We start from the raw sequence: 26,017 nt of genomic DNA, 5'->3' as shown, positions 1-26,017 counted from the left end.
GGGGGGGGGGGGGGGGGGGGGGGAGAGGGTCAAGGGGTGGACTGTGGACTGTCTTGAAGGATCATATCAAGCATTGCCATGTGCTAGGCACCATGCTAAATATTTTCATTTTAGTTACCATTTGGAGTAATCCTCACAAGAACTCTAAGAGGGAGGAATTCTTACTATATTTTATAGACACCGAACCCCAGGCCCAGAGAATTTCTTTTTTTTTTTTTCTTAATTTTTAATGTTTACATTTGAGAGAGAGAGAGAACGAGTGGGGGAGGCTGAAAGAGGGAGACAGAGCAGTCTCCATGCTGATAACAGAGAGCCCTATGCAGGGGTTCGAACTCATGAACTGCAAAATCATGTCCTGAGCCAAAGTCCTACGGCTCACCAACTGAGCCACCCAGGTGCCCCGGGGCCCAGAGAATTTCAACACCTTGACTGTCCAGGTTAAACCCTGTTATAGGCTGCCCAGCCCAGGCAGCCTGGCTCCAGAAACTTCCCTCTTAGATGCATCTCTACAGCTGGATGCCAGGGAGCTCTCTGGGCTTGCCCTGCTGGGAGGGGAAGTGATGGGTGAGGGGGAGTTGTGCACAGAGGGTTCTTTGAGGGCCATTTCTGTCCCTCACAGTTACAGCACTGTCTCAGCCAGGCGGCTCCGTGCTGGTGTGTGTCCCACAGGCCTCAGCGGTGCCATGGTGTCTCCAGGAAGAGGAAGCAGGGAGGAGAATTGCTTCACTTGAACAGCAGTGCCTCACAGAGGTTAGGAGGTCATGGCCAACACTCAGCGGCCCCAGCCCTGTCCTTGTCTGCTCTCTGGCTGTTAAGGATGCTGCCATGCTAATTTTACCCAGTTCCTCTTCTGCCCCGCAATCAGCCACCCATCAGCTGCAGAACCTGTGTACTATGCCCTGCCCCACCCAGCCATCGTTCTGGAAGGGGAGTTTTCTCAGCTCGGTCCGAGAGCTTATGAGGGGAACTGCCTGGCAAAGGTGCGGGTGGCAGCAACTTTCCTTTGTCTCTTACTGTTACTGGAGTCAGACAGACCTGGGTTCAAATCTCTCTGTCTCCTATTGGCTGGGTGTCCTTAACCAAGTTTGTATATTAGATGGTTATTATTATGTAACAAACCACCCCAAAAGTTAGTGGCTTTACGCCACACCCAACTGTGATTGCTCATGAGTTTGTGGATTGGCTGGACAGTTGGTTCCTCCTTGACCTGTCTTGGCTGGACTCCCTGATGTGACTGTGGCCAACTATGGGCTGGCTGGTGAAGGCCGGCCTCTGCTGGGGTAACTGGACCCTCCTCACATGCTCATCCATCCCCCAGGGGGCTAGCCTGGGCTAGTGTTCATAACGTGATGAGAATTCCCAGAGAAAGGGTGTAAGAGCCAAGGACCTGGCTTCCGTTGATGAGCTGCAGGGTCACGTTGTGAAGACCATGGCCACATGCCACATCACTGAACCTCGCTGCAACTCGGTTTGCTTGTTTATAAGGTGAGAATAATGTCATTTGTATCCTGTGATGCTCTAGTGTTCCCTGTCCTTTTAAGAGATGGCCACTCACATGCCACCACAAAAGGGGGCACAGGAGAGGTACAGGAAAAGGAAGTTTACTAAACTCACAGAGTCACTGCGGGCTGAGGTCCCGCTGCATGGGGAGAGCGCTTAGCCATGCAGGTGGGGATCTGCAAGAGAGCCAGGGCCCATGGGCAAGGGCCTTTATGCAGGTCCAGGTGGGTACACAGGCAAAAGGCATGAGGAGTCTTCATTGGTCCCCTTTGGTGTTTGACTATCACTAGGTCACAGTCATGGGAGGTAAGAAGGGGAACTTGGGGCAAGGGCCCACCTTACCGCACTGGTACACCTGGTCCCCTAGACTGGGTGCTCATAGCACATTTGTGGGGATGCTGAGGCAGCAGGAAGGTAGGAACTGATAAAATTTATGATGTACCTAGTAAACCATGAGCTCCATGACTTTGTTTTGAAAGCCAGCCTTAGGGGCGCCTGGGTGGCTTAGTCGGTTAAGCGTCCGACTTTCGCTTAGGTCATGATCTCGCGGTTCGTGGGTTTGAGCCCCGCATCGGGTTCTGTGCTGACTGCCAGCTCAGAGCCTGGAGCCGACTCCCTCTCTCTCTGACCCTCCCCTGCTCACGCTGTCTCTCTCTCTCTCCTAGAAATAAATAAAAAAATATTAAAAAAAAAAATGAAAGCCAGCCTTATAAAATAAAAACAACCAAGGAGTAGATTCACCTTTGGAGGAAACTATTCCTTCCTTTCCTTGGGAAAGTGTTTGAGTGGGGAGGTCCTTGGTCACCATAATTAAAGCATGATGCAATCCCAGTGCAGAAAAGCTGAGTGCTCTGCTTAGCATTCCTTCCTTCCATCCTTTCTTCATTTTTTTCAGGGAGTCAATCAGAAAACGTATAGCAAGAGGCTGTTGTGTGCTGTGTAGGAAATGCTGGATGTAACAGAGAGAGAAAATGAAGCAACAAGGTTACTGGAGGGCTGTGTGAGGTCGCTTGTCAGGGGCACTTCCTTGAAAGCCATGTGATGAGCGTGGCCCAGTGCCTCAGAGAATGGGGAGCCATTGAAGGCTTGAGGCAGGCATCAGTATGGTTTCTTGGTCATTTCTAAAGATCTCTCAGGCTGCTGCCTAGACAATGAAGACGTGGTGGTTGGTGGAGTGTGGTGCAGGGAAGAGACTAACTGGATGTTCTAAGCATCTGGGCTCTTGGTGCTGTGGCCTGAACCATCATGGTTGCAGAGACGGAGAGAGCTGGATGGACTGGAGAGACTTTTTGGAGGGAGGGAGGTAGACTTAGTGGGACTGGGTGCCTGGTGGGTGAGGGGTAAGGGACGGGGAGGCATGGTGTTTGACATTCAGTTTCTGTCTTCGTCCCCGATGGAGGGAGTCACTGGCTGAGACGGGGGACACATGAGTGGCAGATGATGAGTCAGGCCCTAGCTTCTTCACCTTGAGACACCCACATGGAGGTGACTTGTAGACAGACCTATATGACTGGAGCCCAGAAGAGAGGTCTGCACTTGGAGTATAGGTTGGGGAGTCAATAGCTCAGAGATGGAAACTAAGGCCATGGATGGGAAGTGTTGAGTGTGTACTTAGGTCTTAAGAAGAATTGTGTATTCCTGCTTACACTTTCATGCTGCTGCCTTCACCGGGAAACAAGCGGTAGAGGGCATCTAGGTGGCACAGCCGAGCTTGACCCGCAGTGAAGAGGCAAAACCAGGCAGCCCTGCAGCTTGAAGCAGAGCCCCCTGGTGGAGCGCAGCCTGGATGGGCCAATCTCCAGACGATCTGCAGGGGCATGAATGAGCATAAACAATATTTCTAACCTATCAATACTTGGTGCAATTTGTCATGCAGCAATAGCTAACCCATACAGTGAGTGTTTCTGATTAGTTCCTTTTTCTGTTTCAGAAAGTTCAGGTCATGTCTCACCAAATTCCAACTTCTCCGTCCCGCAGAGATCCATCTATGTTTTTATTTGCAGTAGGTAACTCCTGGGCCCAGCCCTTCCATTGCCCCTCCCTGGGTTCTGACCTTGACTCCACTATTTACAAGTGACCCTGGGCAATTTTCATCGCCCTGAGGCTGAGCTCCTCATGGGTTCAGTGCAAATGATGATACCTTAGAGTCATATCACACATGCAGCTCACTCTCCCAGATTTAACATTTACCAAAGCATTTATAATGCTGAGAGAGAGAGAGAGAGAGAGAGAGAGAGAGAGAGAGAATACTCATGAGAATGCACTCAGAAAATATATAATCCAGGGGAAGCCTTAAAAGGGAGAAGGAAGTCAAGTTTCTCAGAGCTGCTCTCCCTTCTTGGTTTAATTCTGTTGTTCATTCAGTACATGTGTACCAAGCCCCTACATGGGTGAATAAAACAGACAATAGTCCTTTTATTTATGGAGCTCACATCCTAAGAAAACTAATTTTCATGCTTAAAGCCACAGTTCCTATTTATCATGCAATATGCCATCTAAGACATACCAACGTCCCCCTTCGCTGGCGGATGGATGGAAGGGAGGGTCGTGCCTCACTTTGACTTCAGGCACTCTTCACTTTCCATGTCGCATTCAGCTCCCCCAAATTGAGACTCCACTGTTCCCCCAGTGAGAACTCAGTGAAATGGGTGCGTTGAGTGGGCTCCTCAGTAATGGATGAGAGGTACAAACTAGTGATTTCAGCCCCAGCCAATGACGTTACCAGGTAGTGCTTTGAGCTTTATTAGTGACCCCACCCCAGAGTGAGCCCTCAGAGAGCAGCGGCCCTGCCCCAGGTGAGTTGAGTGTCCCTGCCTGCAGACACTTTGGGAGCAGAGCAGTGGAGGGGTTGTGAGGGGTCAGCTGCATTCCACGCCTGCATCCTCACTGTGGTTGCAGTTGTGAGAGCCCCAGCTATTCTTGCTGCAACTCCACAGGGTTCCCTCTGTCCCTTGACAGGCGACGTTATCCAGCCAGATATCCCCAGTGCCTGGATATACAGAAGGCAAGGAGAGAGAGGAAGCACAATTAGGGGCCAACTTCCATTTGGCAGTAGACAGCTGATCTTCCTCGCATCTACTCAGGTCCAAGGTGCTGATTTATTTTCTCATCCCTTTGCACCTTCTCCTTAAAGACAGTCACAACATGGCCTGTCCTGGTCTCTAGTTTCCAGACCAAGCTGAGATGAACACCTGCGTTTGCCTGCCCTGCCTTCCAGGACCTGTGCCTAGCCGTCCTTTAGAGAGTCCTGCCTCACAAGCCCCGTCGGTCATGGAGCGACCTGGCTTCAGGGCCGTGCAGACAGTGGTCCAAGCCAGGTTAGCGGGAGCCCCAACCAAGCCCTTGCTCTCACTGCTGGGAAAGGGAAATCATCTCTTTCCTGGGGCCGCCCGCCTGGAAGGCTGTCCACCAGGGGCACTGAACTCTAGGACTGTTCGTTCAGTTGCTTAAACCAACACTTTTCTTTGAACCCACACTCACTGAGTCACTCACAGCCAAAGGGAAGGGCTCAAGGAAAGAAGCTCCCGGCTGAAGACCCACTCACCAGGTGTCATGTTGACAAGGGCCCTTCCCCTGGAGAAGCCCAGCATGCGGCAGAAGACAGTGGCATCTGAATTGTCCCAGTCATCATCGCAGATGGTCCCCCAGGCACCGTTATAGTAAACTTCAGCCCGGCCTCGGTTTCTAGAGCCAATAATCCTGACGGACACTAGGGATTCACCTGGGTGCAAGACATACATGAGAGACGTGAGAACGGTCTGGGGCTCCACGCAGATGCACTCTCTGCCTCTCCGTTGCTGGAAAAGCAAGCCCCCTGCGTGACCGTCCCCAGCACCAGGGATGTCCACATATGGTACCCGCACAACCTCCATGCACCTGCAGGTGACCTTGCCTTGCCTTATTGGGAGAAGAAAAGGAAGAGGTGAGGGGAAAATAGAGGGAGGGAAAGAGGGGAGGGGAGACACAGGGAAGGAGGGAAGAAGAGAGAAGGAGAAGGAATGGGGGTTCAGTGGGGGGAGAGGATGGGAACTAACTGGCTGTGTTGTGGCTCTCAGCCAGGGGCAGGCTTAGCCAAGGCACGAGCCGGTTAGCTCTTCCCAAACTGAGGAATTTCTCCGAGAATTGGACCCGCTCCCCCTCGCGCCTACAGTTCTCAAGTACAGAGTTTCCTCTAAAGCCCAAATTTAAAAGAATAGAAAGAATGATTACCTTTTTGACCTTTTTGTCCCTGTATCCCTTGCTGTCCAGAGGATCCTGTCACAAGGGGGGAAAAAGCCCCATACACAATTTGAAGGCAACCAAGAAGCCAGGACCTCCTCACCCTTCTTTGCCAGCACTGGGAGGAGGGTGAGGGATGGGGGAAGGTCAGACTCTCTCTTCCAGTGTTCCCGGTGACCTGGCATCGTGAGTGCTGGATGTACCCTGGGAGCCGATGACTGAGCAAGACGAAATAAGCTTACACTACAGCATGCAGGATTTAAGCTAGATCGGTGAGGAGCATGTAATAGGGAAGAGGTATGGAGTGGGGAGCAGCTGCTTTGTGGAAAGTTCCAGTGGCCTGGGCACGGGCTGGGCGTCATGCGATCACTGGTCCACATGTCCGCCCAGGACGTGCCTTATTCACCTCTGCGTGCTCAGGGTCAAGGGCAGTCCCAGCCCATAACTTGTCCAGGGAGGAGCCAGCAAACCTCTACACCTCTGGTTCTGGAAACTTCCAGACCCCATGCAATAGGGACTCTCCTTAGAACCCACAGATCAGAGACGGAGGCCTTACCTTTCACTCCTGGGTCTCCCTTTTGGCCTTTCAGTCCGGGTGCACCGGTGAGGCCTATGAGGCCCGGGTTTCCTTTGTCGCCCTTCATGCCTGCAGGGCCTGGAGAGGAGAGAGGCCATGCTGGTCAGACGCTTTGTTCTGCTTTCCCAGGGGAACCAAGGACCTTGGTCTTCAGGGACCGTGTTGTCCTTGACCACCACGTTTTGCGCTTCCATGAGTGGGCCGTTTGGGTGTTCAGCCCGTGCCTGTGGCCCACCTTGAGGGGCAGTGGGGGGTGGGGCATTGCTCTGATCTCCCCCCGGAATCCCCTCTGAATGCTGGTTGAGAAGACACAGGTAAAAACAGGTGACAGGACTCCCAGGGGTTGTGGGTCCTCATCGAACGGCATGATTGTGTGCAAGTTCTGGCCATTGAGAGAACGTGCTATCCTGTGTCTAAGTCTCCAGTTCTCCTTTAGCAAGTGAAAACAGGAACCGAATACGCAGATCAGGAGGAAGAAAGAGGGTTCAAGAGATGCGTCTGGGAAGTTTTGCGTTGGTGCCCATGGGGGCGGGACTGTGGAGAAGACTAGAAGGATGCTCTCTGTGGGAAGCGCTGCGTGCAGTGACCAACCACAGGTGGGGGCTTGGGAGGTGATCGATCTAACAGGCTCGTGGGAAGCGGCAGGGAGAGGAGGGGAGGGGCTTGAGGGGCCAAAGGAAAGACAGAGATGGACCAAGGCAGGTATGGGGAAGCAGAGAGAGGCCCCGCAGCCCACCCAGCAGGTGGAGATGAAGGCCACACAGCTCCATGGTGGGCGTACCGCCTAAAGCTACCAGCTGGCCCAGCTCTCCGGGCCCTTCTTACCCCTTCTCTACCCTCAGCCAGCCCCCTACCCCCTCAGGTTACTGAGTTCTGTCGCTCTCCAGGTTTTCCAGGGGAAAGAACCTGAGGCTTGAGGGACAGAGCCCTGGAATCTTAGCCTCAAACAGGCTTGGGCGCCGGCCCGTTCGGGGAAAGGTTATAGCAGCATGTTCAAAGTCAACCCGACCTGTCCTCTAAGCGCGAGGTTTTCCAGACATCATTCTGAGAAATTAAAATGAAGTCCAGCCCTTTACCTGGAAATCCTGATTCTCCTTTTGTTCCTTTCTGTCCTTGAAGTCCTAAGATCGAAATACAAAAAAAAAAAAAAGAGGGGAAGATAATAAAACTTAGATATTAGACACTTTTAATCTTAGACAACCTCTACTTTTTGTCTGATTAATGCAGACGGAAAGATACATTGGTTCTCCACGATTGTTTAAAGCCTCCTGAGCAGAGCATAAAAGGAGACAGACTGCAGATAAATGGGGACATGTGTTGAGGACAAATAGAAATGGAGTAGATGAAAGTCTGCCTTAGACAGACAGACAGACTCTGGATTTACTGGCTGGCCTTCTTCGTCCGATTGTAACGAACTCCAGTGTGTCTAACTCCAGTCCCATTCCTTCCTGCTGCATTTTATTGGAAAGGAATTGAGAGATATTTTGAAAACAAAGTTGTCTTTATTTCCAAAAGCCTGTGGAGGGGACTCACTGGTCGCCAGGAGTGTTTGGGGGCTCTTACCCACAGTGGTTGCTCCGTAGAATTTGTTGGTTTATTTCATCGTGGCCCTAATGTGGCATAAGATCTATGTGGCTAAAGGGTCTCATGTCCAGAACATGGAAAAATAATCACTGCCATCATTGGTGATGATAGTATTTGTGGTTCTAATGTGAAAGATCCTTTCTCCCTCCCTCCTTTCCTTCCCTCCTTCCACCCACTCATCCCCTTGTTCACTGACTTTCCTGGAAGACGCACATGAAGAGGAGAGAAATAACAGGTATACTTTGCTGGTTTAGCAACATTGTGGTTTCCTTTTTTTTTTTGTAAACTTTTTTAGAGTTTATTTATTTATTTTGAGAGTGAGAGAGAGCAAGCCAGTGGGGGGTTGGAGGCAGAGAGAGAGGGAGAGGGCGAGAATCCCAAGCACACTCCACGCTGTCAGTACAGACCCCGATGTGCGGCTCAACCCCCGAATCGTGACATCGTGACCCGAGCGGAAATCAAGAGTGGGCCACTTAACTGACTGAGCCGCCCAGGTGCCCTGAAACATTGTGGTTTCTTGACTTTTAGCGCCAAAACCGATTTGATTCCAGAGAAACAGGACTCTCTAAGACACACAGACTTGGGGAAATGAAAGCTCAGTATTGCCTGGGAAGCCACAGTTGCTAGAGACGAACAAGAGGAGCACTGTGCTCACCTCCACACGCCCCCAACTGGCGTCCGTCCCTTGGCTCAAGTCCACCTGTGGCGATGACCAGCAGCCTCAGGGAACCCAGTTACCCAACTTGCCCATTGCCTGGGGGAAGTTCCTGCCTGGGGAACTTCCTGCCTCTCCCTTCAATGTCTGACTTTCCTAAGCACCTACTGTGTGCTGGTCAATGGGCGGCAGGCGAGGGGCCTGGCGGACCTCTTCGGGATCCCTTTCTGGAATAATGAGCAAGGACATTCCTGGCTCCCAGCAGCCCTTGCGATTATTCCCCTGAGGCCGGGAGCCGCCTGGAAGTAGGTAAGAAACCCCAGGACTCAGAGCTGCTACTGTAGGCCTTAGCATCAGAGAAGCAGGAAGCACTGGAAGGATCTGAGAGGGCAGCGAGTTCAGTCCCTCATGTTAAGGATGGGACGGGACCAAGGATCGGAAGGAAGTTTCTTCTAAGGGCTAAAGGACCCTCAGAGGTCAGACCCTGGCAGGCAGCCCCAGCTCACTCCGGGGCCATTGACAACGTGCTGCAGCCCCTCCCTCCCCCATCCCCTGGACAACTCAGATCAAGCCTGTGAAACCCGATAAGTTGTCAGATGTTGCCGACTGTGAAGTCTTCTCTGGCCTCGCCCATGGATGGCACACTCCCTTTCAAGGCAGCAAAGTGGCCAAAGTCAGAGAGCCCGGGCTTGCATCTGCCTCTGTGACCTTGAGCCAGGCGCTGCCCTCTGGGAGCTTCACTTTCCTCCTCTGACTCTCCTGGCTGCCTCGGGGCGGGGGGTGGGACACTCGGGAGCCTGAAACGAAGTCCTCTGTGTCATGTGCTGAGCTTCATATCTGGCGCGTGCTCAGTAGACACCGTCCCAGGGACCCCTTGGACCCTGTTTGCACGCATCTGCCTCCCCTCTCAGTGGGGAGTGCCTCAGACACTGGCCCACGTGAGTTCTGGGCTTGCTGCCCAATGAGTCCCATAAATGTTTGCTGGTGACCTGAGGTCACCCAGCAGAGGTGGCAGATGTTTCCCCTCCCCTCACCTACTTCTGAATTGCATGTGTCAAAATTAGAGAGGAGAAGCTACACTCAGAAATAATGTCTTTGGTTGTTAATAATAGAAAGACGGGCCACACCTTGACTCTTGGCTGTTTGCATCCTAGAGGACACCGGGTTGCAGAAATCTCTACCTCAAGAGTCTGTCCCTGGAAGACAGGTTCAGGGACGCGAGGCCCTGTGACCTCCCCTTATAGTCCCTTCCCGAAGAAGGGCCCAGCTCCAGCTGTCCCCAACGTACCAAACAACAAGCACCCTGTACAGACAGAATCCCCTATTCTCTAGGTCTGTGGTCCCTGCAGCATGACCCCACCCGGCTCATTTCTCACACTGTCCTCCCTACCCCCTTACCCCCTTGGGGACTCTGCTGCTGCCAGCGCTCTACCAGGCACCACGCCAGGGGCTTCACAGGCACTGCCTTGTTCCATCTTCCAGCTGCCCTACACGGTAGTGCCATTTTCCTTCTTACGGAAGAGGAGGAAGTCCACAGTTCCAGATGCCAGGTGATTTATCCAAGGTCACACAGGGAGTGTGTGGTGGACTTGAGTTGTAACCCAGGCCTGGCCTCCCCTTGGGTGCGGTAGCTCCCTGTGTCTGGTTCCCACAGCAGCTCACACCTTCCTGGAGTTGCCCTCGGGCTGTCTACCTGCTTCCAAAGACACCCCCGGCCCACCGTGGGCCATCCCGCTCCCCTGAATGAGTAGTCACACTCGGGGTGCATCGGAATCACCAGCACAGGGCTTGCCAGACAAACCAGCCTGTTAGGCTCTACCCGGTGTTGCTGATTCAGTGGATCTGGGGTGGGGATCTGAGACTCTGCACTTCTAGCAAGTTCCCAGGTGATCTTTGATGCCATTGGTCCAGAGACCACTGCCTTAAACAAACCTCACTGATGCTTTAAGGGGTCACAGCCCACCTTCTCCCCGCTGCCTTCCTGTCTGGGAGGCCAACAAATGCTGGGTTTCTCCTCTTAACCATAGCTAACTGGGTTTTCCTGGATATTGCACACATCCCAAGCTGAGGGGACCCCAAACTATGTATTTGCAAGGTGTTTATTTAGAGAAATGATTTTCTCCCAAGAAAATCATGTAGTTCGAAAGCACTGTCCTCTTACTGTTTAGCGCTCAGCTAGTATTTTGCCTAAAAGCTTGGAATGTTCCCACTCTGAGGAGAAACTGACCATTTCAAACCCAGAGTGCTGTCAAACTAGCAGGGACAGGGATATTATTCTAGACTATTCCTCTCATTCCACAGGGGAGGAAACTCCGGCCCGGGGCAAGTTGGGGAGCAAGTCTCCCAACTCTGATTTAATGCAGAAATTTCTAGTGCATTAAGAAACTTTCTTCAATACTTCCTTGACATACAGGTTAAGTGGAGTTTGGCAAGTTGATGAGTTTAATAACTGACAGACTGAGCTGCGTAGCAAGCAGGGGACCAAACACTGAGTGCCTGTAGAAATCTGCAGCTATCCCTGAGAAATTTAGAGGCAAATGAGAAAAGTTTTATAAGTGACAATTTAGTAATGTGATTTGATAGAATTCAGTAAATTCTGGGGCTAACTCAGTCCTTAGACATGGGGGCTGGAATGAGCTGAGAAACTATATTCACAATACAGGGCTTAATTGCTATTATGACTAATTCTTTGCTGCTTACCTTCAAAGTAAAATGTCTTAAAATACAGACGAGAAAACGGATTGCAGTTATTTGCATTTTGGCTTTGCCTCAAGAGGAAAATAAAAGAACACGGGAAATTCAGATTCTTGCTGTATTTTAGACAGGAAGGGCTGTTGAGATGCAGAACTTCTAATCAGATCGGTGTTTTGGAGCTGAAATGTTTTGGCTGCTTCTAACATCATTTTATGAGGTGGAATGAGAGAAAGAGAAATGGCATGACCACATGATGAAGCGAGCCCTTCCTCTTTTCCAAACAAACTTCAGAACAGCTAAGGGATTTTGAGCTAAAATTATGTTTTTGTGTGTGGGGTTTTTGTGTTTTGCAATTCTCCCCACTTCAAAATCAAATGATTTTGTCATTCTTTGGAAGATCAAAGGTTAAGGGGAGAAACCGAAGTTTGGGGGGTTTGGTAAACTGCTGTTCAGTGAATGCTAAAGGAAATGACCCTGAGAGACAGTTCTGCTGAGTGATAATGCCCGACTTAATATATTAACTGTGTACTTTGTCTTCCCGACAGAAGGAAAAGAATTTCCTCTTCACCATCTTTAATCTGAGCTGGCTCCTTTCTCTCGAGAGGTGTCAGTGAGGGAGGGGAAACATTTCACCAGGATGGGGTGGGGTGTGGTTAGTGGCTGTTCACAGCAGGAGGGGAATCTGGTGACAGAGCCAGGATTTACCTGGGAACAGAAGTCCAGGCGATTCTGACTTCTCTGGAGCTCTACGCTCTGTTATTCTATATGACAAAGTCTGGAACAGCACAGTTTTGGAATCTGACTTTGGGATTAACTCCTGGATTCAGAGTATATTCAGGAGAGGCTTTGCCCTTGAGGGAGTCTTTGCTTCCTCTGCTGTAAGGTAGTGAAACTCAGGAGTGTGGGCAGGGGAACTAAGATCAGGGGAGTAAATCCCAAGCACAGCGCCTGGCCCAGAGGCATTGCTAATCATAAACAGGCTTCTTTGTTTAGATACATGTAATTAACGCACGATAATAGGATCTAGCTGTTCCCTAGGTCAAGCCAAGGCACTGTCATTTCTCTGTTCTCATCTGGGGGGCTAGATATCCTCTTGAGAGATTAATGATTTTATTTACGAAATGGGAAATACATTGGTTCGCAACACTGGCTTGATATCATCCAAACTGGATAAACACTGGAGTGTCTCCAGTTTGGGGAATACCAGCGTCCTGACATGGAAAAGTGTGTATTATCTTCCATGATAAGAAGGCTGGGATCCTGTGTAGGGGCCTAGCCTTCCTTTTCCTACTTCAGAAATCTCCAAAAATTCATTAACCCCTGACTCGGGGAGGTGGGTAGACCCGCCTGTGTGTGACCAGATTATGGACCTGTGGGCATTCCCTCTTGAGATGTCCATGTGAGCCATTAGCTACAAGATCAAGACCGGCATTTGGATTTGTGTGGAAAATCTATGCAATTGTACATAAGCTGTAAGTATCACATGCTCCACGCTGAAAACGTAACCACCATGTTTACTCAAGGCGGGGGAACCAGAACTAAAGAATACCCCTTAGCATTTGCCCGTTTGGGATTCACCAGCAGGCCTGATTGGTGGAAATCCCCCCAAAAAGTGCTCAGCAAATATACAGGAACTTGATAATGGGGTTAAACTGATCCCCAGGCTAAGGGCCAACAGTCTCTATGCTGTAAGGGAAGTGGGTTTGGGGGTAAATAATGAAGAGCCGTAACAGGGCCTGAGAACGTCATCTCCTTCTCAGAGTGGTAGAAGCTGCTAGAGCCTCAGCTCTAATCCTCCCTGGCCTGGGATGAAGAGAGAAGGTGTGGGATGGAGAGTGCCCGATGGGGGTAAGGGAACACGTTCAGGCCTCCATGCCTGGGCGGGAAAGCGGCCTGACGGAGTGCAGTGGGCAAGGCCTCAGGCTTTGGGCTTGGATTCCAGCCCTGGCTTGTCCTGGCTCCTCAAGGCTGAGCAAGTTGCAGTGAGACAGAACTTACAAGAGGGCTTATCCCACCGGCTTGTCATAGAAATCCTCATTAGCAGGAGGTGCTTTTACTATGTAACCCCTTCCCCCCTCCCAGGATGAGGGCTGCAGGGGAAAATCCCCCACCCTCAGGCAGTGGGGGAACACTGAGGAGTGGGCACGGTGCTCCTTGTGGGTAATATTATGCTTTTCCCCGAATACCCTTGCTTGGTTAAGATTAAGAACCATTGGTCTGGCAGTGGGGGAAGAGTGGGGACAGATGGGGACAGAGACTCACTGTTTATAGTTGAGGGGTAAAAGCCACCATCCTTATGAAGCCAAACAGAAAACTCAGGGACAGGGCAGCCTCAGGCCCTAAAATCTGGGACCAGAGAAGGTGACGATACATGTGATCAGGAGGAGGTGGCAGCCAACATGTCAGGGGCATCTGACCACCACAGCCAGATGGAACCTTTCTAGAAGGTGACACCTGGCTGCCTGCCTTCAAGTGGCATCTACATGGCATCAGGGAGCAGATCTCCTCCCCACACTGACACGCAATCCATGAACAAGAAATCAACTCCAGGAGCCCACGGACTGGAAGGGCAGTGGGTGCTAGAGGTGCCTGGGCCACAGCTCCTGATAATCTTCAGAAAAGCCCAGATAGCCGAAGGCCCAGAGTCAAGTGCCAGCCAGGAGGTAGCCCCACTTACCCCTCTGGCCAGAGCTCCTGACCCTCTCTCACGTCTCCACCCTCGATGCCAGGGACATCAGCCTACAGAGCCCTCCCGCATTCTTCTGTGACTTCACTTGCTCTGTTCCCTCTCTCTAGATTTCCTATCCCCCTCCTCCACAGGGCCAAGCTCCACTCATTCTACTACGAGCCCCAGCTCTAGCCCTAACATCGTTCCTGTGCTGCGCTGTCTTTTGCCACCCCTGCCAGACAGGGGACACTCTGCAACTGAAGCACTTAGCTGAGTTAAGTCACATTTAAGGACTCAATCCATCCATCAGTCAACCCGTTGATCATTGAGCACTGAGAAGACACGACACTGGTGCAGGTCTGTGCGCCGCTCCGCACGAGGGCATCAGGTTGTCTCACACGGACTGGCCTTCGGCTCTGGCAGAGGCTGGGGTCACGGAAGACTGTCCCCGGCCACCCTACGCGGCCGCACAGCCCACACTCTCGCCCTTGTGCCGCTACCACACTTCCAGGCTGCACTTGGCTTTCTAATGGGCATTGGCCACTTCTCCATGGAACAGCTCACAATACGGTGTGCCTGGCACTACCTGGCAACAGTCTGTGTGCCCGTGTCCTGCCCCAGCCTGTGTGTGTGAGGGCAGGAAGCAAGCATCACGGTGATCCAGCACCCAACACAGTGGCCCAGACCTTCTAGGCCACGGTAGGTGCTCAGACTCAGAGACTCAACAAAATTGGCGTAGAGGTTTAGGACGCAGATCACACTAGTTTGACGGTTTGTAACCTAGAGGAACTTGGCATGAAGGTGTCTACTGTAGTCACTGTGACTTTGGTCACAGGGCTCACTCCTCCCAGCCTGAGTCCCTTTGGGACAATCCCCTACCCGGATTCAGAGCCCTGGCCCTTGGGGCCCCCCTACAGGTCAGCAGGAGAGAAGAGAAACTATACACAGAGCTGGAAGGCAGGCCAGGAGGCAATGTGGGCCAGCTGCCCTTCTCTTCTCGTTAGTGGTGGAGGTTTGGCTGCTGGGCAGAGAGAGGACAGCCTTAGGGCTTTGAGCTAAAAGGGCCCTGGCAGAGGGAAGTGTCCTTAATCAAGGTGCCTCAGGGGCCAGAGCCCAGGAGACTCTGTGCCTCCTTCTCGGGGGCCCTCTGAGAGGCAGCGCTCCTCCCTGTCCACCCAGCACCCCCTCCACCCCCTACCCACACCCTCTGTTACCTGGGTCCCCCTTGCTTCCCTTCATGCCGTCGGCTCCTGGTCTCCCGGGTGTCCCTGATGGTCCTGTACAGCAGATGCCCGGAGAGCATGAGGGCTGGGTTCTGTGGCTCTTCAGACATCACTTCCCATGCCCCCCGCAGGAGCGAGGATCTCACCTGTGAGCCCGGGGGGGCCAGCGCTGCCAGGCTCACCCTTGGCACCTGGGGGTCCCACCGTGCCCGGAGAACCGGGAACACCCTTCGCTCCAGGTTGCCCTGCAAGTCAAGTGACAACTGCAAGATTGGGGGTGGTGGGCAGAGAGCCTGGCCGCCCGCCCCTCCCTCTGCTCCTCTCTCTTCTCAGCCATGACATGGGTACCTCCTATCGCCTCGTGTGTTCCTGAGCAGCGTTAAACATCTCCCTTTAGAAGCCGTGAACTAGCCCAGTCCGTAGGAGATAAGTTACAGCCTGAGCAGTGTGTTCATCTTTGCTGGGACTCTGCAGTGTCTGGGGCCCACGGGCTCCCTGGGCACCCTGGTCGTGGCTGTGTGTGCCACACCCCTGCGCGGCAGACCACGGCCAAGCTCTAAGGGGATGCCAACCAAGCCCGTTCCTCCCAGGCGGGGGCTGGCTTTAAGAGACCCCATGTGGTCTGCATTAATGCTACAATGAAATTAAAGACGGTGGAGTCATGTTCTGGACTTGACTTTGCCCAGCCACAGTAGCAGTTCAAATGATGCCTGGGTTCCCAGAGTTCTTACCTTGGTCTCCTTTCATTCCGGGAGATCCAGCCACACCTACAATGAAGAAGGATTTTAGGGAGTTTGTTCCCCTCTAGCTCAGTCTGCCAGAGAAACAGGGAATATCTACCGGCCAGTGGACTGCCTCTTACCTGGGGGACCTGGCTTCCCTGAGTCACCTTTGCTCCCCTGGGCTCCAGGGGGTCCCATGGCCCCTGCATCTCCTTTCATGCCCACGTCGCCTTTGCTTCCTGAAAAACCAAGGAGTCATGGTCAGGCACAGGAGGAGGACAAAGCCGGTCGCAAAGTTCCCCAGACACTGTCCCACCCAAATTCCAAACTCGAATTTCTTGGGCTCTGCCTACCTGGTGCCCAGAAGTGGAAGATACCCTCAAGGAGCAACCATCTTGCCCCAGACACCGGGTGTAAACTCGTGAGAAATGGTTGAGGTCACCTGGCCCGGCTGAAGGGCAGTGGAAAGCCCGGAAGCCAGGCTCCCAGGACCCCAGTCAGCATGCTGGTCCCCTTGGGAGGGACCACAGCCTAGGCTCAACCAGCGCTGCCCGGCTCATTTCAGTATCTGCCTGTGGGGAATTATTCTTTTCTTTTCCAAGCCTCCCAAACCGAAATCTGAATATTCCAGAATGCCGATCCCAGATGCCGAGAATAGAAACTCGAAGGCATGAGTGGAGAGAAAACCATCGCAGCAGCTCGGATGCCTGCCAGTGCTCCAGCCTTGCCTGGTGCCCAAGGTTTCAAATTTTCCACTTGTCATCAGCATTCAAGGCTTGCCCCAGCCTGTCCTCTCCTCGGTCCTCCACTGAGCTCCCTCCTCCTCTCTGCCACTGCACGGCACATATCAATCGCATGGGGGCTGGCAACCTCTTCCCAACCTGCGGGCCTGGCTGCAGAGCGGGCTGCACGCCCTTGTTAGCTGTGCCAGCTGGGGTCTCTTTGTCCGCAGCCTACTGGCATGGCTGGTGTCGCGGGCACTAGTCACAGTCCCACCCCGGCAGCGGCCTCAGCCCTGGGACAGTCTTTTTGGGATAGAATGAGGTTAAAAGGCTCCACTGCACTCTTTACCTCATATCAGAGCTGGGAGGCCTCAGAGGGATAGTAGCCTTCTCTCCCGTGAACTGGGAAAGGAGACAGAGAGGTCGGAGGCAGGGGAAGGAATTACCCGTCATGTGAAGCTTTCTGGTCTAAGCGTGGTCTGGCTTTAGGGGCAAGGCTCGGGGAGTAGATTCTCTGAGGTGGTTTAGGTACTTGAAGGATGATTATTCCTTGATGGGAAACAAGGTAATCAGAGAGGGCTTGGTTCTGGTTGAGATCTCTTACGGCCTCAGGGGCAAGCAGCAAAGAATGTAGTTCTTGCTCATCCTGGCTGTGCACTTTGGCAGAAGGGACAAATGGCCTTTGGGAGACTGGGCTAGGAATTACTTCTCTGGAGGAATTTGCTGGCGCCCAACTGCCCCGGGTCAGCCAGAGCCATCCCGTTATGGGAGTGGATTCGGGAGTGTGGTCTGGGACCGAGTCTGCGTGTGGCTATGACTGCCACACGTCCATCGAAGGGGTGGGCCTGGGGAAGCAGGGCGCTCTCAGTGAAAGGACCAGAGTCTGGCACCAACGCGTGAACTTCAGCTGCCATCTGGTGTCAGAACGTTTCCATCACAGCTCAAGGAAAGGTGGGGAAAACAGACAAGGCCCCTGGAACCTCCCCAGGGGCCTTCGTCCCATTGGCTGGGACAAAGCACAAAGCCTCAGGACCCCTGGAGCAGGCCCCTCTCCCCAGTCCTGTCCACCTGCAGGGGATTAGGAAAACGGTGGGTGAAAGAGACCTTGTGGTCTTGGGAGAGGAAATCTAGGAAGAGGAGGGCTGGGTAGGAGACCCGATTTCCCAAGAACTGAAACTTCTGAGTTTCCCCTAGCCAGCCAACCACAGCTTTTCCAGGCAGAGTGCGGCCGCCTCACCCTGATCCCCAGTATCTGCATATCTGGGGCACTGGATGATTTGGGGGGGGGGGGGACACAGTAGAGCACACGCTGCACAGGTTGGCTCTCATCCCCTCCTCTGGAACTGGCAGGGCCACCTTGAGAAAGTCTGGGCCTCCCTCTCCTGTTACCCAGTGAACTAGAGACAGCAGCCTTTGGAATCACCCTTAGAGGTCAACTGTCTAACCATCTGCCTGGTGCACAAATCGCCCTCAGTCTGCCAAGGAGAATTCTGCAGCTCCGCCCCCCGCCCCCCTCCCCTGCGGCGGCGGCGTGGCCCCTGAGCCCCGCGCATGCGCATTTCCTCACAGGGCCCCCTGAGTCCTAATGCCTCCCTCCTCTGTCACCTCAGCACGAGTGGCTCTCCTGAAACCTTTGATCATCACTCCTCATTTTCTGCAGCCAGCCCAGAGCAAGCGTGTTTTCTCTTCCACGAGTGCCTTTCTGAACTTGCAGGATGGTTGACTCATGGTCATCTCCCTAAGGGCCCTCTTCCTGAAGGCCCGAACCCCAGTCTCTTATAATGTGAATAATTCCTATTTGGGTACAGCACCACACATCGTGTGTCTTCTATTACTGTTGTAACCCATCCTTATTGAAGGTTGCTCTTATTATCCCCCTCTTAGAGGTGAATAAATTGTGGGTCAGAGAGGTCGAGGCATTTGCCCAAGGTCGCCCAGCTAGGACCCAGGACCGTAGGGCGGTTCTGATCTCAGAACCGAGATCCTCCCCTTTCTACCTTAAGGAATCCCTAACGCTACTGATATCTAACCGTTATCATTTGTTTAGGGTTTAACCATGTGGCAGATAGTTTGAAAATACGATCTCTGGCCCTTGTCACTGCCCTACAAAGGATGCATAATTTAATTATTATTATTTTTTAAATGTTTATTTAGTTTTGAGAGAGCGCAGGTGGAGGAGGGGCAGAGAGAGGGGGACAGAGTATCGGAAGCCGGCTTGGTGCTGACTGCAAGCAGCGAGCCTGATTCGGGGCTCTGACTCACAGTCTGCGGGATCATGACCTGAAGTTGGAGGCTCCACCGACTGAGCCCCCCAGGCGCCCCTGATTATTGTCATCTTAATTGCCATTCTTTGCTGAAATGAAGAAACTAAACCTCAGCTGGTTAAGTCATGTGCCTCAAGGCGCAAGCGGACAGGTGCAGAGCAGGGGTGGCATCAAGCCCGCTAGCAGCACGGCCCTCATTCTCCCTACTGCACCCCAGAACCACCAAGGGGGGGTTCAGGAGGCCATGTGACACGGGCATGAAGGTGCTGGGTCACAGCCAGAGCCCCTGGCGCAGCGCTTCTCAGAGCCCCCTGGACTTCCGGCGTCAGAATGTCCAGGACTTTGGGCCCCAATGGTTCTGAGGTAGCACCTGCTTCTGGAATCAACCCCTTCCTCCTCCCTGCCAGCCAGTGTCCCCCGCCTACCCGCCCTGTGTCCACCTCACAATGGCTGCCACCCTTCAGCGCCCTCTCCACAGAGCTCCTGGCACAGCCTGTGTCCTCACTCGTCACAGGGTGTGGCTGCCATGACGCAGTGTCTCCCCCTACACATGCTACTCTCAGCTCTCAATTCCTGGTCTCTGCTCACCTGGCCAGATGGGAGCACAGGTGTGCTCCTCGGAGGGAGCAGAGCACAGCCCCGCCCTCAGTGGGACTGCACAGACTGCCCAGCCCCCAGCCCCTCCCCCACAAGCCCTGACACCTCTACACGCCCCTTACCTGGGAGGCCCAGGTCTCCTTTGTCTCCCTTAGCCCCGGGTTCCCCCTTCGGGCCAACAAGTCCCCCGTCGCCTTTGCTGCCCTTCTCTCCTTGCCGTCCTGGGGTGCCTGGGCGGAAAATGGCCAACAAGATGGGCTCCCAACGTCCTCCTAGGTCCTTCTGAGCCAAGGAGGCTGGGGGATGGCAGAAGCCTGGGGATGTTAGGTCATCTCTCGGGGGGGCTCTGTGAGGCACCGAAAGACTCCAAAGCAGGGGACCGTGGGAGGGCACCAAGCCCCTGGGGGTGCAGGCGGGGATGGCGGAGGGGGTACCCGGCTGAGCCCAAGCAGGGGAAACACACATTACCAGGGGCTCCTTGTTTGCCTGGAGCACCAATGGGTCCTTGGAGGCCTGTGAAGAAGGAAAGAGGAACCAATCACAGTGCTCTGGGCTCCTGGTCAGCTGAGGTTCTAGAGCCTGCAGGAGGGGATGAGGGTCCAGCAGGAGAGGAGGGGCTTTGGTCTGTCTCATTCTCTCTCTCTCACACACACACACACACACACACCCCAGCAGCGATGACATTCACCCTTCACAACAGCAAGGAAAAGAGAGATGGGGTGGGGATGGGGGGTGAAAGGCTGAGTTTCTTAGGTGCAGGGGTATAAATGAGCCACGCCCCTGCCTCCTCACCCAGCCCCTACCCACCTGCCTCTCCCTTAATTCCAGGCGGACCTTGGAGTCCCGGGGGGCCTGGAAAGGAAAAGGAATTCAGAACGTAGCCTGGACGAGGAAGAGAAACAGGGTTACAGGGCCAGGGGACAGATGCCAGTACGTGTGGCATCATGGCATGCCGCAGTAGGTCCCCTTCTCGGCCGGTGGCCTTGACGGGACAGGGATGCCAGGCATGCCCTGGGCCCCTAAAAGACCTGAAAAAGAGGAACAGAGACACCAGCGGGCCAACTCACGAGGTATGGCGACAAGGCCAATAACTGTCGCTGAGACTGAGCCGAACGGTGTGGAAGGAAGAATTGGAAAGTCAGGATTCCTTCTTGTGGGAAGTGCACGGCCTAACAGGCAAAACGCAGTCCTATGGATGAGGGAGGCTGCAAAGACGGTCCCGCTTCAGGGAACACCACCGCCCCCTCAGCTGTGTGGCCTCGTGCATGTCACTTCATTTTGAGTCTCAGCTTCCTCGTCAGTAAAATGGGGTTAATATGCCCAGTTATGCAGGGCTGTCCGGAGGCAGGCTCGAGATCAACAGAACTTACTTTTGCTACAATGTGCATGCGGTTCCATCCTTTTCCGAGGGCTGCCAGGCAGACTCGGAATCCTGACAACCCAGGAGGGTGATACGTCCCATTCTAGTTCATTCGGACTGCTGTAACACCACAGAGCCGCTGGCTTTGAAACAACAGACCTTCATTTCTCCCAGTTCTGCAGGCTGGAAGTTCAAGATCCTAGAGCCAAGAGCTAGTGTGGTTGGGTTCTGGTGAAGGCCATCTTCTGGGGTGCAGACCGCTAACTTCTCACTGCGTCCTTGAGTGGTGGTGGTGAGGGGGTGCCCAGGGAGCTCGTTGGGGCCCCTTTGATAAGGGCACGAATCCCACTCAGGGGGGCCCCTCCGCTCATGGCTGACTCACCTCCCAAAGGCCCCACCTCCTAACACTGTCACTCTGCATGTTGGGTTTTCTGCATATGAATGCTCATGAGAGAAGACCACTCAGGCCACAGCGTGTCCCCCCATCACCACGAGGAGAGTGACTTTCTGAGAGGCATGGCTTTGCCTGAGGTCACACACGTGGAGAGAGGCTGGCAGATTCCAGGTCTCCCGATGGCAAAGCCTGTCCCCGAGTCAGGGCAGCACAGTGACAAAGGCTTTGACACGCTTTCTATTTCGGAGTTAGAGCCCCAGTCTGATTTGTGGGACCCATAATGCTGTGTCTCTCCTACATTCACAAGACGGGGCAGGAGGGCAGAGGGAAGGGAGCAGAGAAGGGACCCAGAGTCCCTGTCACACAAGTCTCAGGGAAGGAAGGGCGCTGTGGAGAATCAGTTCGGGCGCTGACCGCTGGCCTCCACTGGCCAGCTGTGTGGTCTTCACGTGGCCTCGCCCGCTGTCCGGTGGGACACAGGAACAGTGCCACCTGCCTCCTAGGGTCCTCAGGGGTCATGGGACATGGTAAAAACCCAGGGAAAGTGGGCTTTGGCTACCCTTCTTAGCTAAAGGGAAGAGGCAAGAACTCCAGAGACCCCGTGGGTACAGGGTTCAAGGCCAGAGGCCCCTGCCCCTGGCCCTTTAGGAGTAGTGCCCCGCTTGTGATAGGATTGGTCCAGATCCTCAGGGTGTGAGTCCCTAGGATCCTGTGCCGGTCAATATGGCTCCTTTCCACCACAGGCTATTCAGGCTGGACCAGCTCTGCTGTGGTCGCCTGGCCTCCGGGGCGGGAATGGGATTCGCTCCAGCTGCTCCTCCAACTTTGCCTGACTTTGCTTGAGTACACCAATGTACCTCTGAGCCGGTTTCCTCGTCTGTGAAATGGGGGCAATAGCAGCAGCCACTTGGGGTTAGTGTGAGGAGTCAACAGTACATGTACCGAGGGGCACCCCCTTCACAGCCCCTGACCCAGGCCGGCCTAGTCCCTGCTGCTCCCAGCCTGTCTTCCACTTCTGCTCCTCTGGTTCTTGCACTTTGGCACACAGGTGTTCCTTCTTTGCCTTCCTATGCTCACCAAACCCCCTTCCTACCTCAGGGCCTTTGCACATGTGGGTCTCTGCCTGGAACGCCTATTTCCTGACACTCTCCGCTCATACTCAAGTCAAGGCTGAAAGGTCTCTCTGGAAAATTTCCCAGCACATGAAGTTCTGCTCCGTGCTCTCTTTACTTAGGGAGTTGTCCCAGTCTCTCAGAGCAGAAGGGACTGTAACCAAATCATGCTTCCCTGGGGGCAGGGGGTCTGTCTGTCTTTCTGTGTCTGAATTCCCAGTGCCTGGGAATTGCCTGGTCCTTAAGAGGCTTTCAGTAAATATTTGCTGGGAAGAGAGTATGGGTGGATTCCACATTACCCTTTCCCCAAACTTAACTTAGGTGAAGCTTCCCTCTCTACCCATGCCTGTTCTGGAAGCTTGGCCAGAATGCGGTTTCTCAGAAGGCTGCCTCCAGGCCAAACCAGTCACCTCTGAGCTCTGCACCCAAACATCCCCTGGGACCCATCTATTGGTCACCAGGGGCCTTTGCAGGAAAGTGTGCCTTTGGGGAGCCCTCACCAGGCAAGGCAGGCCATGGGGGAGGGGGGAGAAATTGCAGGCTCCCTGGGGTGGGCAGGGTGGTAGGGGAAACTAGAAAGTTGTCTGGGGGTTGCTGAGTTCCAGCTGCTAGAATCAGTTTCCAGCCTCTGGTTTCTGGGCCCCAGAAGAGAGAAAGATGGGGGACAAAGAGGTAGTCAGAGACAGAGAAAGGCTGCGAGAGACGTGAGAGAGAGAGAATGGGAGATTACATACATACATACATGTGCAGATCTTCTTGACTCACAAGGGGTCACATCCCGATATACACAATATAAATTAAAATATTCTAAGTCGAAAATGCATTTAATGCGATGAAACTACTGCACATTACAGGTCGGCCTCACCCACCGTAAATGCACTCAGAACACATATTTTAGCCTACAGCAGGGCAAAGTCATCTAACGCGAGCCCAGTTTATAACACTGTTGACCTTGTCATGGAACTTATTGACTAATGTATTGAAAGTGAGGAGCAGGATGGCAGTCCAGGACAAAGTGGTTGTCAATGGAGTGGCTGTTTGCTCTCCTGATCATCTGGCTGACCCAGAGCAGCCCCGCGTAGCATCACGAGAGACTATAGTCCCTCCTGTCACTAGCCAGGAAAAGATCCAAATTCAAAATTTGAAGTACAGTATCTGCTGAATGTGTACCACTTTGGCACCATTGTAGGGTCCAGAAATCGTAACTGGGGCCACTGTACATCAGCGACTGTGTGTACGTTCACACAGAGAGACAGAGACTGAAGGGCAGAAGGGAGGCTGCCCCCCACCCTGACCGTGAGCTCTGTGTCTCTTCCTGGAGCCCTGGGCCTGCGGTAGGTGCTGGGGCAGACTTCAAACATCAGACTAAGCCCACTGGCTTGACAAGAGGTATAAGCCCTGATCGAGGAATTAGCTCCTTCAAACCTCCAGAGGAAATAACAAAGCAAATAATAACAACAGACAACCACAACGGCACCATTGAATGCTTCCTCTGAGCTGGTTACTGGACTTAGCATTTTTACATTCATCATTTTTATTCTCACCCCAATCCCAGGATGGCTTGGCATTTTCCCTTGGTGCTAGGGGAGAGCACAGAACTCACAAATGTTAAGCAATTGGCTCAAGGCCACCCAGCTCCAGAGGGAGCCAGTGTTTGTCCCTCTGTGATAGTCACACAGTGCACACTCGCACCTTTGGCCAAGGCTGCCTCAACTCTTCCTGGCCAGCGGGGGCGCCTGGGTGGCTCACAGTCAGTTAAGTGTCCGACTCTTGATTTCGGCTCAGGTCATGATCTCACGGTGCGTGGGTTTGAGCCTTGCCTCCTGCTCTGCACTGACAGTGCAGAGCCTGCTTGGGCTTCTCTCTCTCCCTTTCTCCCTGCTCCTCCCCTGTGTGCTCTCTCTCTCTCTCTCTCTCAAAAAAAAAAAATAACTAAACATTAAAAAATAAATAACACAGCTCTTCCTGGACAGCAGTGTGATCTGGGCCATATAGGAAATATCATGAAGCCAAGGAGTTCTGTCCCAAGAAAGCCGTGTACCCTTCTTTTCCAGGTGAAATTTCAAGCATTTGGGTGATAGAATGAAGTAGGAGGTGGAGTGAAGTGTGTGTACATGTGTGTGCACATATGAGACAAGACCTGCATGTGTTCAAGTAGAAAGGAAAAGCAACTGAGGCCCCGGTGTCTTCCTCGGAGAACACTTGCTACTGTCAGATGTTTGTCACACATCCCTTCACGTGAATCTTACAGCGTCCGCGTGAAGTGAGTTCAATTGTCTCCATTGGTTTTTACAGGGCTGAGTGGCTGAGGTTCCAGAAAAGTTAAGTAACTGGCCCCAAGTCACACAGCTAGTAAGCAGCAGACCCGGGATTAGAGGCTGCCCCTCCCGCCTCTTCCCCACGTCATTATGGTGCTCCAGGAGACACGAGCGGTGCGGCTCTGGAAATTATCACAGCCAGGTGGGGTGACAAGCTAGGTTTCAGGTAAGAGGCCCCTGAAAAGAGTGCTCCTGGGAGACAGAGGGGGAGTCCTGCATGTGCAGCAGGGATGCTGGGGGGAGAGGGAGCAGGGGAGATGCACTTGGGATGGCCTTGGACGGTGGCTTAGATTTGGCTGGGTGGCGTGATGGGGAAGCCATTTCTTATTCCAGGCAAGGAGCAGGGGAAAAGCCCAGAGGCTGGGAGTCCCGGCATGGTCAGGGAACAGAGAGCAAGGCCAACTGAGGACCAGCGAGTTTGTGGGGGGCTCTGGAGGTCCCTGGAAGGTAAGCTGGGGTTGAGGCCCAGAAGGGAGCCCCTTGGGGAAGGCTGTGGGGAGTGGGCGGCGTGGATCAGAGGGGAAATGAACGTACCTGGAGCGCCTCGTTCTCCTTTGATCTGGAACAGCTCTGCAAGGGGAGAGGAGAGGGTTGTAGGCTGGGCCGTGTGGGCGCATCTGCAGAGCGCCCAGCTCAGAGCTGGAAGGCTGCGCCCTTGGGGCCGAGGGGAGATGGGGGATTTGGCCCACAGGAGCCAGAACTCGGGTATTTTCCAGGAATGAGTTTCTTGAAAACGCCCAAAGTTTAGTCGGAAGTAGTGGTGGGCACCGGAGAGCGATAGACCCCTGGGGGCCACAGGAGTGTAGAAAGAAGGTTGAGACCCCCGGACTCTACCCTGTGTTGTCCCAAGACCTTACAGCCAAATCCATGAAGGAAGAGCCTCAGGTTAAAGGCGGTCCTCGTGCGGATCATGCCTTCATGTCTCATGAAGGGAGGGGTGGTCCCTGTGTCTGAGCATCTGAGCCTGGACTCCGCCCCTCTTCCATAGCCATCACCTCTCTCCACCTCATGGCTCGGCCTTTATCTGTGCTCACTGGGGAGACCACGGCCTCCAGGGGGCCCTGTGTCCGTTCAGCACATGCTCCCAGGGGCACAGAACCTCAGTCATGGAATTGTTCCCAAAGCCCGAGCTTGTCCCAGGCCTAAGAGCTGGTGCTCCGTCCAACAGCATGGACCGTGCAACAATGAGGGCACACCGAGCGGCTGGTTTTGCCCAAATCAGCTCTTCCTGTCCCGACACAGCCAGAGAGAGTGGCGGGTGCAGTGGGTGGACAGCCTTGCCTGGCCCAGGGAAGACCGAGGGAGGGGGAGGCCACTGGCATGTCCACCTTCAGGGTTGTCACCTCCTGTGTGCAGCCCTATCTTCCAAGCCACCCTGCTTCCCCTGTGGGCCCACCGCCCTCTCCCTC

At 53.6% G+C, this 26,017-nt stretch overlaps 1 protein-coding gene across 2 annotated transcripts in view; it reads right to left on the bottom strand.

Moving 5' to 3' along the window:
• Positions 1 to 4,220: 4,220 nt before the first annotated feature.
• The window catches only part of MARCO (macrophage receptor with collagenous structure), a 35,382-nt gene continuing 13,585 nt past the window's right edge, over positions 4,221 to 26,017 (bottom strand). For both annotated transcript variants that reach the window (XM_077779611.1, XM_077779612.1), the window contains 13 exons: positions 25,143 to 25,178; positions 20,232 to 20,276; positions 19,893 to 19,937; positions 19,547 to 19,654; positions 15,982 to 16,080; positions 15,851 to 15,886; positions 15,266 to 15,364; positions 15,111 to 15,173; positions 7,372 to 7,416; positions 6,275 to 6,373; positions 5,710 to 5,754; positions 5,045 to 5,221; positions 4,221 to 4,489 (listed from right to left, as the gene is read on the bottom strand). In XM_077779611.1, coding sequence (XP_077635737.1) covers positions 4,359 to 4,489; positions 5,045 to 5,221; positions 5,710 to 5,754; positions 6,275 to 6,373; positions 7,372 to 7,416; positions 15,111 to 15,173; positions 15,266 to 15,364; positions 15,851 to 15,886; positions 15,982 to 16,080; positions 19,547 to 19,654; positions 19,893 to 19,937; positions 20,232 to 20,276; positions 25,143 to 25,178 — 1,028 coding nt within the window. In that variant the 3' untranslated portion in view covers positions 4,221 to 4,358. The remainder of the gene's footprint in view (positions 4,490 to 5,044; positions 5,222 to 5,709; positions 5,755 to 6,274; positions 6,374 to 7,371; positions 7,417 to 15,110; positions 15,174 to 15,265; positions 15,365 to 15,850; positions 15,887 to 15,981; positions 16,081 to 19,546; positions 19,655 to 19,892; positions 19,938 to 20,231; positions 20,277 to 25,142; positions 25,179 to 26,017) is intronic.

The sequence above is a fragment of the Crocuta crocuta genome, unplaced genomic scaffold (genome assembly GCF_008692635.1).
Source record: "Crocuta crocuta isolate KB4526 unplaced genomic scaffold, BGI_CrCroc_1.0 scaffold18, whole genome shotgun sequence".
Classification (NCBI taxonomy): Eukaryota; Metazoa; Chordata; class Mammalia; order Carnivora; family Hyaenidae; genus Crocuta; species Crocuta crocuta.
The sequence above is the reverse complement of the archived record's forward strand: the minus strand, read 5'-3'. Positions and strand labels throughout refer to the sequence as shown.